At 48.6% G+C, this 13,543-nt stretch overlaps 1 protein-coding gene across 3 annotated transcripts in view; it reads left to right on the forward strand.

Moving 5' to 3' along the window:
- The window catches only part of TRIM16 (tripartite motif containing 16), a 105,132-nt gene that overhangs the window by 76,789 nt on the left and 14,800 nt on the right, over positions 1-13,543 (forward strand). For 2 of the 3 annotated variants that reach the window (XM_074970647.1, XM_074970648.1), the window contains exon 1: positions 11,931-12,511. The exons of the other annotated variant lie outside the window; for it this stretch is intronic. In XM_074970647.1, the coding sequence (XP_074826748.1) occupies positions 11,945-12,511 (567 nt within the window). In that variant the 5' untranslated portion in view covers positions 11,931-11,944. Of the gene's footprint in view, positions 1-11,930; positions 12,512-13,543 lie in introns of those variants that run through there. 3 annotated transcript variants of the gene reach the window in all.

The following is a 13,543-nucleotide window of genomic DNA, read 5'->3' on the forward strand; positions in this document are numbered from 1 at the left end:
CCCAGGGCCCCTCAGCAGCTGCAGCAGCCAGCACACAGGGCCTGTAAATTGCTGGTGAGGTGAATACCTTCTTTGACACCAAGAACTAGACCGAAACTATGTCAACGGAGGGAGAGCTGGGGCAGCTTTTCCTGCTTATCCTGTTTTGAGGCTTTGAACTGCATCCTGGAGGGTCAGTGTGTGGAAGAGACACCTTGGATTGGATAGAAAGGGAGCCTGAAATCCAAGAGCCTGGGAAAGAAGAAACCCCTTGCCTGGGAGAAGTATCGGTTATGATGCACTTCAGAAACCATCACTCTCAAGGGGATTAGTCAGGAGGGAAGAGGAGTTTTTGGTCACTCGTTCCAGAGTGGGGGTGATTTGGAGTGCGAGGGGAGAGGCTGGGGGGCAGAGATGGAGGAGATGTTCTGGTGACCCATCTCTGAAATGGTGGCTGGTACCTCGTAGTGTGCACAAGTGTTTGTTAGGCCTCTGACTGAAAGGAACATCTGCCACAGTGACAGATCTTTACTTTCTCCAGCGCCAGAGATCTCAAAGCATTCATCAGACTGTGCAAACTGACACACAGGGCCCAGAGCAGCCACCTTTGGATTTCGAAACACAGTTGCTGTTTAACAGTGATACTATGCCCAATGGGCCAGATCCTCCACTGGTGCAAATTGGTGTAACTTTATTGATTTCAATGGAGCTATGTCAGTTACACCAGCAGAGGATCTCGCCCTACAGAGATCCGATTGAAACTGCAGGGTAGGAGCAGTTTTAGGGAGGCAGAATTGGAATTTTCCCAGGACATCATGATGCCCACTCCTGCTCTGGTAGAAAGGGGCCTTCAGAGAGCAGGAGGGCCTTGGCTGTACATCTGAAAGGTGGAGGTGCGGGCCAGGTAACACCTTGACACAGGAGCACACCCCTTTGAAGTCTTAGGCCTGCTCTGTGCTCAGTGTCTGTATCACTATAACTATGTGGGTTAGGAGTGTAATTTTTTTACCAATATTAGTTATACTGGAACAGCCCCTAATGTGGGCACAATTATACCGGTATAAAAATGCTTTATGCTGGAAGAGTTTATGCCTTTTCCTGTACATGAATAAGCTATCCTGCTATCAGCACCTTTCTGTGGTATCGCTGTGCCCCCAGGAGGGGGGTTGTACTGCTTTAGCTCTATTGGTATAGTTAAAACAGCACAACTTTTGTGTACACACAAGGCATCTGCAATGCTACAGAGAGAAACTTTGCTTTGTGTTTCCTCCATGCGGTTTCCTGCTGCCCTCTGCTGTCTAATGTGCTTGGTGCAACTGCAAATTGATCAGCATCAGAAACTGCCAGGTCAAACTTGCCCCAAAGTTTTTCCTTTCTGCCCCTTTCTTTTCCTTTTAGTGGCATCTAGTGATCGCTGGCACTCAACACATCACTCCGAGCTGTTAAAGAAGACACTAAGGGTGTGTCTACACTACAGCTGGGGGCGAGCCTCCCAGCCTGGGTAGACAGACTTGCAGTAGCAGGGCTCAAGCTAGCACTCTGGTAGCTGGGTGGATGCTGTGGCTCTGGCAGAGGTTCGGGCTAGTCACCTGAACTCAGACCCAGGGGGTTGGGTGGGCTTGAGAGCCCAAGCTGCCACAGCCACACTGCTATTTTTATTAGTGCACGAGCTGGAGCCTTGCTAATGTGAGGCTGTCTACCTGGCCTGGAGGATTGCTCCCAGCTGCTGTGCAGACATACCCCAGGGCTTATCTACACGGGGATCCTCAGGAAAGTTAATGCAAGTTAACTCTTAAAGTAGATTAGTTAAATAGCATTAATCCTCTGTGTGAATGCTCTCAGTCAGAATTCAAGTGGCCTTAATTTGATTTCACTTAATTCACTCTGGCTGGCCCTAGTAGGCTCTTATCCTTTCATGTGATGTAGTCACTAGAAGGGACAATGACTCATGGCCTCCTAATGCAGGTCTCATAGGCAGGGGGTTAGCTGTATTTTCACACGTGGAAAAGCACGTTTTGAAGCATTTGTTCAGAAACCTGAAAATGCTATAGACATTGCATCTCCCCGCTCTGATGGCTGCATCTGAGCCCTTTTCACTTCCAGCAGCATGGCAGGTGACACTAGATGCTTCAATTTTGTTAGCTCCCCATGTAGGTGACACTTGTAAGATCAGGTCAGCACGAGGATGGCGGCACTGCCAAGGCAGTGGGAGAACAGGGCCAGATTTGGGGTCTCGTGAGACCTTCAGCAGAGACAGGACAAGCTCCACCCAAGGAGAAGTGCCTCTTCGAGCAATGAAACCAGCGTAGCTAGTACAGGGCATTGTAATGGGAGGGGCTCCATCATCAGTTCCCAGTCTGATGAAGATTAATGAAGATTAAAAGCTCACTCCACCCATTGCCTTGTTTCAAATACAGTGCAGCCTCCTCAGACCCCTATGGGAGCTGAGAAAGGAACAGACTGGTTTATATTGGCAGTGGGATGTGATTTTTGGGCAGGGTGGGGTGGCCACTTTGAAGACAAACATGTCCTAAGAGCATGGTGGAGAAGTGTGTGTGTGTTAATGTGAGAGGTTAATGCCAGGGCTGTGGAAACATTGCAGGGCTTGGTTGGCAGTGGGTATTGTGAATTAATTGCAGTGCAGTTGGCTTCCAATGGATCAGAAGTGACCTAATTTTTGCAAACCAGTTTCACAAATGTCTCTCCCCTCTCCACTGTAGCAAGCTCTGGCCTCCTTCCTGAAGGGATGTGAGATATAGGAGAGCACATGAGGCCTAGGAGAGCGGCTGGCTGGAGGGAGCGCTGTTTGAAGATGTGGCTGTGTAACCTGGTCTGGACACATACTAAATCTCAAACCTTGGCTTAATCTGATGCAAATATTGTGCCCAGTGCTGGCTGCAACCCCCTAGCTCCGCCAGTGGTGAGTTAAAACATGAGCCTTTCAAAGGAATGCCTTGCAAAGGAGTTGACCTGGGAAAAGGTCATGCGATCTTGGCTCCATGAGGATCTCAAAACTCAAGTTACAGAACATTCCGACACAGACTGGGCCAGAGCCTCAGCTGGTGCTAATGGGCATAGTGCCATTGCTTTCACGGGAGCTGTGCTGATTTACAGCAGCTGAGGATCTGGCTGATGAGAAGCAGTGGGGCCTATTGGCTAAAGCAGAGAGGGGTTCCCTTCCTGACAGCTACCGATTGCTACGTGTCACTTTTCCTGTTTCCCCATCCGTAAAACCATCTCCCCTCATGTAAAGCACATGGAGATCACTGGATAAACAGAGCCCTAGGAGTGGGTCTACCATCATCCAGCACGGGGCTAAGTGCTTGAGTTTAGTTCAGTTTTCCATACACCCTCCAAAGATCTCCACTCCTCTGGGTCTGTGCCGTCACAGAGGTGACACCTGGAGGCTATCAGGCATGGACGTACAACACATGCATGCATGGCACTATGTTAGTGTACAGTGGGAGGAGGGGAAACTACAATGGCATCCTCCCTGTGACTGTCACTTACCACAGGTAGGAGACAGGAAACTTCCACCTCCAAACTTTGTATGGCAGGCAATACAGTACTACATAATGCCAAATGTGTTGCTATGCTGACACCTAGTGGTGTGAAGGAAGAAGAGGAATAAATGTATCCTCACAAGGCTGCAAGAATGAAGGATTTTCATAATTATAAAAAGAAAAGGAGTAATTGTGGCACCTTAGAGACTAACAAATTTATTTGAGCATAAGCTTTCGTGAGCTACAGCTCACTTCATCGGATGCATTCAGTGGAAAATACAGTGGGGAGATCTATATACACAGAGAACATGAAACAATGGGTGTTGTCATACACACTGTAAGGAGAGTGATCACTTAAGGTGAGCTAATACCAGCAGGAGAGCGGGGGGGGGGAGGGGGGAGAAAACCTTTTGTAGTGATAATCAAGGTGGGCCATTTCCAGCAATTGACAAGAATGTCTGAGGAACGGGGCGGGGGAATAAACATGGGGAAATAGTTTTACTTTGTGTAATGACCCATCCACTCCCAGTCTCTATTCAAGCCTAAGTTAATTGTATTCAGTTTGCAAATTAATTCCAATTCAGCAGTCTCTCATTGGATATGTGCCATTATGTGCCAGCAATGCCCCTCTGCCATGTACATTGGTCAAACTGGACAGTCTCTACGTAAAAGAATAAATGCGAATACAGACTAACACGGCTGCTACTCTGAAACCTTTCATAATTATGTTGACCAACTACTCCTGAACCTGTTCTTTTGCTCTGGCACCTGAACCAAAAGATATAAAAACTACATAGGGGAAAAAGTAAACCAATATGGTGTTTTAAAAAGAGAGTTGCATGTGAGTGCTGGGCTGTATTCACTGGTTGAAGGGAAGAAGCATGATCTAATAGTTAGAGCTGGCAACTGGGATTCCAAGCTTCTATTCCTGGATCTGCCACTGACTTGTATACTCTCAAGCAAATCACTTGCCTTCTGTACCTCAACTTACCCATCAGTAACAACGGGGTAGCTATACTCATCTACCTCGCAGGGGAGTTACAAGGGTTAATTAGAACAGGAGTACTTGTGGCACCTTAGAGACTAACAAATTTATTAAAGCATAAGCTTTCGTGGGCTACAGCCCACTTCATCGGATACATAGAATAGAACATATAGTAAGAAGATATATATATATACAGATAAGTTGGAAGTTGCCATACAAACTGTGAGATGTTAATTAGTTAAGATAAGCTATTATCAGCAGGAGAAAAAAACTTTTGTAGTGATAATCAAGATGGCCCATTTAGACAGGGTTAATTAATCCAGGTTTGTAAAGTACTCTCTGTGGGCTATTTGAGAGCCCGAGTTTCCAGTGGAAATAATAGGAAGTTGCGGACAGTTGCAAGGCTTAGGGATGAGTGTGAAGCATGCTGCAATGCTCATTCCAGTTTTCACACCGCACCTGCTGTTAGGTAAGAACTGTAAATGAAATCCCAAGTAGCAGCTAAATCAGAATTAAAATCCCCTTGAAAGCTATCTATAAAGAGGGGTAGGACACTTAGGAGGGCCTGGGTGCTGGGCATGTCCTCCCCTTTCCCAAATGAATGCGTGGACTGGGCAACATGGTGTGGAGGAGCTGACAAAGGATATGGCTTTCTCATTTGCAAACAAGGGGTAACATATTCTGAAATGAAGCACAAGCAGGAGGTCTGTGTACAGATTTCCCACTTGTGTTCTACAGATCCCATCCCTCTCCCATCGCCTTCCCCTCCTGGACACTGTACCTGCCTAACGGAGAGTTGTGAAACTGAATGGGCAGGTGCCCTGGAATCTTCTGTTGATTGTCTGGAGAAACTCAGGCTGCATATTCTAGAAGCACTCTTTAGCTCTTTACCATACTCCCAATAAAGTTAATAGCAAAACTCCCATGGGGTCCCTACAGTTAAGGTCACTGACCTAGTTCAGATTGTTGGATAGACGAGAATCAGGGGGACTAGATGTTAAGAGAGTACATATGTAATGAGAATTTTAGAAAGAGTCATTTCACAGAGAGGAGAGTAGACAGAATGAACTCCCAGATGAGATGGTGGAGTCAAGTACAGGGTGAGCCAAACCTGGATGACCTTCTGCTATGTACTAAATGAATGGGGTATTAGTCCATTTTGTGCTTGGGGAATATCAGACCATGTGTAAAGGAAGTTTTCATTGATCGTACCCTTTGCACCATTTGGTCTGCTTTGCATGGGAACGTTTTCCTTTTCCCTAACACAAGATATCTGTAGATGTAGAGCATGGAGTTGGCAGAGTTTCCATCCAAACATTTCAGGTATGAAGGTTGTGTAGCCTGCCTGTGGACCTTCAGCACTATCCATCTTAGTGACAAATGCCATCTGCATATGGCTAGCGTTCATGTATCTTTTTATGGTGTTCTTATCACACTTCTGGCTGGGTCATCAAGAGACTGAACTCATGATCTCTGGAGCTAAAACATGAACCTCCCCTACCTGAGCCGAAGAACAGAGCTGGTCAGAAACAGTTTCTTTAGGAAAATGCTGATTGGATGAAATTGAAACATTTCACAGGAACATACTAATTTCATCAATATTTTCAATGAAAAATTATTGAAACATTTCATTTTGATACAGTCGAAGCACTTTGGTTTGACATTGTATATTATATTTATTATATTATAAGCATGTCATATAAAAGTCAAAGTGCTAAAATCAAAACAAAGTGCTTTGGCCTCACTGAAACTAAACATTTTGCTAAAGACATTCAGCTATTTCTGAAATTCGCTTGGTTTGGAAATCGCATTCAGCAGGAAATGTTGATTTTTTTTTTTGTTCCAGTTTGGTGCAAATAGAAATTTCAAAATGTCAAGATTTCCTGTGGAAGTGAAATTCTGCATGTCGCCCAGCTCTACTAAAGAATCAGATCCCTTAGCTTAAGGCAGGAACAGACACGTTAACTATCCCCATGGCCCAGGCACTGGAGCTGGACAAGGACACACTTGTCCAGTGTGTTATACTGATATTATTGATTCCTTCTTGCATTCCACCTGTAGATATTGGCTGATAGCAATTGCCGGGCCTAGTGAGCCAGAACAAATAATAATTGTGAGAGCAGCCAGCAGCCCTTTATGGGGCAGCAGGGATAGTGCAAAGGAGAAAGAGCGTGCTGGTTTCTTTAGCAGGGATTCAGAACTTCTGTCATTGTGCTTGATCCAGGAACAAATAATCACAGAAATGTTTCTTCTTGTTTTTATCAAATGACTCATGGGCATCTGTAGCACATGGGCCAGAGACTCTCCATTGGTGAAGCCAATGCAGCTCCAGCAATTTATACTGGTAGAAAGGATCTGTCTCTATGTATCTACAACAGGTGAGGAGAGTGAGATCATACCTGAGCTTTCGCAAACATTCCCACTCTGTTTGTACTTAGCTTCTGCTCTATCCTGGGTAAAGGTCATGGAGTATACAGGCAAACCCTCCAGCTGGAGCCTCTAGGGAACAACACTAAGACAGAACTGCCTGTGTTATTCAGGGCTACTTTTTTTTCCTAATTAAGCAACCATGTATCTGGCAGGCACTAAAGCTAACACAGCTGGCAAGAAATTGAAATTCCTTCCAGCACAAGCCTTAGCCAAATATCTCTATCATCTGCCTTGATGGATGAGAGTGGGTGGGGACTGCGCAATCCCCTGGGAATGGTTCAGATCTGAAGATAGAAATCCTGGCTGCCCCCTCTTCAACTCCCAGTGCTGAACTGAATGCACGAGCTGGAATAGCAGTGGAATAGGCTAGTCACTGGAGGTTTGGGGTGATGCTCTGGAGGTCTCTGGAGGTGAAAAATGAGTCATTCACCTATTGGCAACTGACCTCAGCTTTTTCCAGAATTATATTTTCCCTTTGGTTGCTCGTACTTGCTCTTCTGATTGCGGTTCTCATGGACTGTAATAATCATAATCATGGTTTTGAAACACTCAGACCCAGAGGATTCTGAGTGCCATACAATAAGTAATCTGAAACGTAGGCAGTTAGGAAAAAATGATGCCTCTTTGTCTCCTGTGTACTGCATCCTTCAAATTACTGTGTGCAGAGTTCAGCAGCCATCTTGTTCTCAGTGCTCATGGTGCTTTGGTTCAGAGGAGACACACACCCCACGTGCTTTCATGGAGACTTTGCTTTTGTGCTTTCACATTGTTTCCCTCAATCTAGAAGAGACTTCATGGCAGATGTGGGTACGTGCCTTCCTCTTTTTGTAGGGAGTGAGGACATAGACCATGCATCGCATTTTCTTGCTGTGGCACTGGTCCCTGAAACCAAATCCTCGCTCTTGTGTATGTTGCTTGTAGAATCTTTGAGGGCTCTTCCTTCCATTGCTCTGCAGTCAGCTGCAGAATTGCAACGAATTGGTGAGGTAATTTACAGGACCTTTGGCTACACGGAAGAGGGAGTGAGCTGCCTTCCTGTCTCTGATTCTAGCCTCAGGATGGTGGCTCTGAGACTTCTGAAAGGGGCCAGCAGGGCCAAGGAGTCCAGTGCCACTGTTGCCACACAGGTCCATGGGCATGAGTTGCTCATATAGCCATTCAGCTCAATGCAGCAGGGACCCAATAATGGTCCCATTTCTGCTCAATGACTTAGGGTGCGTCTACACAGCAGACAAAGACCCGTGGCAGCTAATCTCAGAGCCCGGGTCAACTGACGTGGGCTCGTGCTGCAGGGCTAAAAATAGCAGTGTAGTCATTTGGGTCTGGCTGGAGCCTGGGCTCTGAAACTGGGCGAGGGGAAGGATCTTGGAGCCCAAGTGCCTATACTGCTATTTCTAACCCTGCAAGGTGAGTCCTGTGAGCCATCAGTTGACCCGGGCTCTGAGACTCGCTGCCGTGGGTTTTTTTTGCTGTGTGGACATACCCAGAGCTTTTTCAAGAGAGCTGAGCCTATTCCTGGGCCCAAGCTACCTCTAGCAATGGCCTGTCTCTCGGTGGAATCCCACAGCTTCTCCCAGCATTTCACCGGGTCCCTCCCCTGAGGCAGGAGCCTGCGCTTTGAGTCTGAGCAACACTCAGCAGAAGAGAGTCCATGTTAGAGCCGGCAGCTCCTAGGGTGAAAAGGAGGCAGGGTCACTCTCCCCAGAGCCTGGAGCTTCTGCTTGTGCAAAGGGGGTTTGTGTCTCACTCCCTCCTGGGCCAAATGGAAGAAGAAGGGGAGCTCTTGCTCTCCCTCAGCTGGGAGCCCCCCCGTAGTGCCTCTTTAGTGAACATCTGTAAAGAAAAGAGTCACTGATGCCAAGAAAAGTCACAGCCTTGCCCCAGCATCACAGTGTATGATGAGCTGCACAACTTATCCTGAACCCACAATTTTCAGAGTAGCAGCCGTGTTAGTCTGTATTCGCAAAAAGAAAAGGAGGACTTGTGGCACCTTAGAGACTAATGGCTTTCCTCACCTCTCTCCCATCCATAACCACCCCCCACCTAATTAGGTGCAGCGGACAGAAGGGCCGGGGGAAATCCACAGCTGTGCCCATATAAGGGTAGGTGGGAGGTCCCCATTAAGGGCACAGCTATGCCTGGTTTTCATACTCTCCTAAGGCCCCTCTGTTTCTAATCTAACCTATCCCTTGAGGAATTTAGCCATCAGTAGGTGTTGCATATTTGGACACACTTTGGCAGGACCGGGCCCCAGCCCCATGGCACATTTCTCAGGAGTAGAAATGTTGTTAACCCCAGTATCTCAGCCAGATTCCAGCTTGGGTAGCTACATTCTTCCTTCCTGGAATGCCCAGGGAAGTTTCGATAGGATTCAATATTCTTCATCCCTTCCTGTCTTAGCCTGCAGCTGTTCAACAGCTGCTGTGCTTCACCCAAGAGCATAGGCGCAGACTCCCTGGGTGCTCCGGGGTTGGAGCACCCACGGGGAAAATTTAGTGGGTGCTCTGCACCCACCGGCAGCCAAGCTCCCTGCCCCCCTGCCCCACCTCATCTCCGCCTCCTCCCCTGAGTGCGCCGAGTCCCCGCTCCTCCGCCTACCTCCCAGCGCTTGCCGCCGCCAAACAGCTGTAGCAAGCGGGGGGGGGGGGGAGGAGCAGGAACATGGCGCGCTCATGGGAGGAGGCAGGGAAGAGGTGGGGCCGGGGCGGGGATATGGGGAAAGGGTTGGAATGGGGGCAGGAGGGGAGGGAGTTGGGGCAGGGACTTTGGGGAAGGAGTTGGAATGTCGGCGCCTATGCCCAAGAGGTGGCTGCATGTTGGTGATGGATGAATGATCCCTGTGTATAAGTTTAATATAAAATATTTACAAGCCACTACGAGAGGCATCATATAATATCTTAGCACTATTTACAAATTGGCAGTTGCCAGATGCACAATGGCCCTCCTGGCCCTGTGCTGCCAGCATGCCCCTTCCCCTTGGGAGTGGGCCCATGCTGTGCCACACAGTCCCCTGCCCAACACTGGAACACCCCCCCCCCCCCGATTCCCTATGGCCAAAGCCCCTCTGGACCCGCTATGCTCAGCACCCCCCCCCAGACCCTGCCACAAATGCACAGTACCCTGCACACCACAACTGCCCAGCACCCCACACAGAACACCCACTACTTAGTGCCCCAACACACAGAGATCTTCCCCGCCCTCTCACAGCCCAGCACCCACCCCCCAAGGCCCTCCAGAGACCCCCTCCCCCATGCCCTGCCTCCCAGACGCACTCACCAGCCCTGCTGGGAGGCTACTGTGTTTGCCAGGCTGAGCTGACAATGCAGCCAGGGCTCCGTCAGGACCTACTTGTCTGGAGGGGCCCAGCCAAGCCCCCCCCCCCGCCCTCCCCCCAACTGGGCAAGACTGGCCAGGCTTCTGCATCAGTCCCAGGAGGCTCAGCTCCGGGGAGACAGGTGGGGCCCCACAGGTGGTGGGAAGCAGAGACTGCCTGGAGCTGGAGGTGCACTGGGGTCCGGCCAGGAGGCAGAGAGGAGCTGGCGGGTGGGGCAAGGGGGTGGAGAGGAGCCCTTGGCCGGCCGGCGGGCAGACCAAGAGGAGCAAATGGTGGGTGGGGGGGGGGGGGAGCCAGCAGGCTGGCAGGGTCTTGGGGCACAGTGCAAGCAGAGCAGGCCGGGGCCCCTTCTGAGCATGGGCCTGGCTCCATGGTGCCACTGGCACCATTGTAAACCCTGTACTGGTGAGGTGCTGTGGCCTGCAATATGCAGGTCAAACGAGATGATCATGATGGTCTCTTCTGACCTTAAAGTCTACAAGTCTTTTACAATAGCAAAGGGTAGCCTCCCCAACCCCCTAAATAATTTTGCCTCAGATATAGAGGCATGATGCAAACCATCCTGTAGTCACCAAAGATGCCTATCACCATCTTCTTCCTCGATGCCAAAAAAGGGATGGCACCTGAGTGGAAGTTCTCTTATTTCACAACTCCACCATCCACTGGAAGAACCAGTTTCACTTTTTTCAGCCTTGCCTTTCTGAACAGAGGAACGGGAACGCAGGAAAAAAGCTGCATTTAGTGCAGCAAATTCCTTCAGTGCTCACATGATAAAACTGGGAACTTAAACTGTATCGGCTGTGTTTCCCATGAGCAAAGGAGGGGCTAAAAGCCAAAATGAAGGACATGAGCTAATATTTTGTTCAGAAAGTTTCCAAAGGGCATGGGGATTTAAATAATCTCTGACCCATAACTCAGCCTCTCAGAGAGAACTCGCTCAGTGGTTGTTGCAAGATGAAAAGCGTGCCTACCTACAAGTATTAAATATAATTAATGGGCCAAGTCCTGGCAGTCTCACTCAGATTGTAGTCAGTCCTGGCTCAGTCACAATTCCATTTGAATAAAAAACTCATCAGGGCATCAAGATTTAGACCGTTCAACAGGTGTGCCGTGGAAGAACATGAGGGTTTGGCTCACTATTAATAGTACATTTCGTCAGGCTACAGGGAGGGCTGGTTGAAAATTTTTCATCAAAACTTTTTTTCATTGGGAATCTGGGTACGTGACAGAAATGAAAAATTCTGCAGAAAGGGTCTCCTTTCCTTGACAATTTTTGATTTTTTGTTGGAAACCCCAAAACCAATTTTTTGTTTATTTTCAATAGTTTTCAGCTGAATTTTTCTTGGTTCCTGAAGAAAATTTGAAATTTTCCGTTTGGGAGGAAAAAACCAACTTTCCAGCCAACTGTAGCTGGAAGTACAGAGGACAGCAAGTCCGGGTGGAAGGTTGTAGATTTGAGACAGAGGGACAGTGACAAGATTGACAGCTTTTAAGGAGCAGCATTTATCTACAGCTCACACAACCTGTCATTCACAGAACAAACTCACTCGCGGTTTGCTTCTTGGCTCTGGTTGCACTCCTACTTCCTGAAAGGGGCTGGAAAGAGTTAACAGCTGCAGGCAGTTGGGTGAGTTCAGGTGTGTCACTTTCTTTCATTCCCCCTTTGCTGTGCAGTTACAGTGTGCATACCTTGGAAGGCAGAGGAACTCAGAAATGGCTGACTGTGGCCCTGCTGCTCCAGACGGGCTGCCCCAGGAATTGGTACTAGGTGACCCTGTCCCTAAGGCAAAAGGGCACCAGGTCTGTGAGGGCAATGGTTTCCCAGGTGAGAAAACTGAGGGTGAAGAGTTGAATGGCCATGAAAGCCCAGAAGCCACTAGCCCAGGACCTGACCTGCAGGGCAGTTTGATTGTACATGGCTCTGAGATGGCAACGGGCCAGCCTGGCCTTCTGGAGCAGGGGAACGGTCTGGAGGATGGGCAAGAGATCCTGTGTGACTTCTGCATGGCCCAGAAGGTCCTGGCAGTGAAGTCCTGCTTGACCTGCATGGTGAATTACTGCGAGGACCACCTCCGGCCTCACCTGGAGAACAGCAAGCTGCGGAGCCACAAGCTGATGGACCCCGCGAAGGACATTGACCTGCAGACCTGTGAGACTCACAAAGGCCACTTGGGGTGGTTCTGCCAGACCGACCTGGTGTGTGTCTGTGAGGAGTGCCTGGCCGAAGAGCACAAGGGGCACAACTTGCTCACCTGTGAGGCAGCCAGGAAGGACAATGAGGTGTGTCATTGCCTGGTATTTATTGGTGTTCATTGGGGTAAGAGTGATCCAGGATGCAGAGGGGCATAGAGGCAGAGTGGGGCCCAGGGCCTTCTCACTCACAACCTTTATACACTCGTCTTACTCTTACACTAGGATTTGGCATGAGTGGGTTTGCTCCTGACTGAAGCTGTGATAAGGGAGAGGAGCCCTGGGTCTTGTCTGATTTGTAGTCTATGTAGGGCTCTTGGTTTCATTAATGAGTTACTTGTACTCTATATCAAAGAGGGATTTGTTGTCCCTGGCTGTGGGCCAAATCCTCAAGTCTTTACTCAGGTTCTACCCTGTCAAAACCACCACTCACATTGGTGTAAAGCAGGAGTAACCTCATTAATACCAATGGGGCTGATTCCCCAGGGCCTGAGACCGTGTGTCACTACTTCCCCCTGTGCCAAGAGCATATGAATCACTACTGTTCTGATTCTGAGCTCAGAATTGGGCTCAACAGAATCACAAAGGTGTAAAACCCAGTGAGGGGGTGAGTCGAGCCCACTGTCTTTGTAAGGACTGAGTAAAGGCTCCAGGATTTGACCCTAGAGTGCACCACTGTGTAGTGTGTAGCAGTGAAAGACTGGTTTGGGGAGTATATAGGTGCATTTCTTCTTCCTATACAAATCTGTGCCCTTTGCAGCTTGTGTTTACCTTCCCTTCCGCTCCCAGCTGGGGGCGGAAACGGGCTCCATTCCAGGAGCAGGTAGCTGTTGCCAGTACCTGCTCGAGAAGGTTTGTTTAAAAATGCTGTTGATTTATCTGTGAATGGACTAAAGATTTCCTGGTTTAAAATGAGCCAACAGTGTCTCTCAATGCTGTATGCTTTATAATGGGAATTCCAGTTGTGCCTATAACCTGTCTCCTCCCCGCCCCCAACAACCCGGCTTTGGCATGGTATGTGAGAATCAAATGGGCCATTTCATGTTAATACTCTGGTCTTTTTGTCATGGGTAAAATTTTCTAAAGCAGCTATGAGATTCAGGAGCCCAAGTCCAATTTGCA

This window comes from Natator depressus, chromosome 14, assembly GCF_965152275.1.
Source record: "Natator depressus isolate rNatDep1 chromosome 14, rNatDep2.hap1, whole genome shotgun sequence".
NCBI classification, from domain to species: Eukaryota; Metazoa; Chordata; order Testudines; family Cheloniidae; genus Natator; species Natator depressus.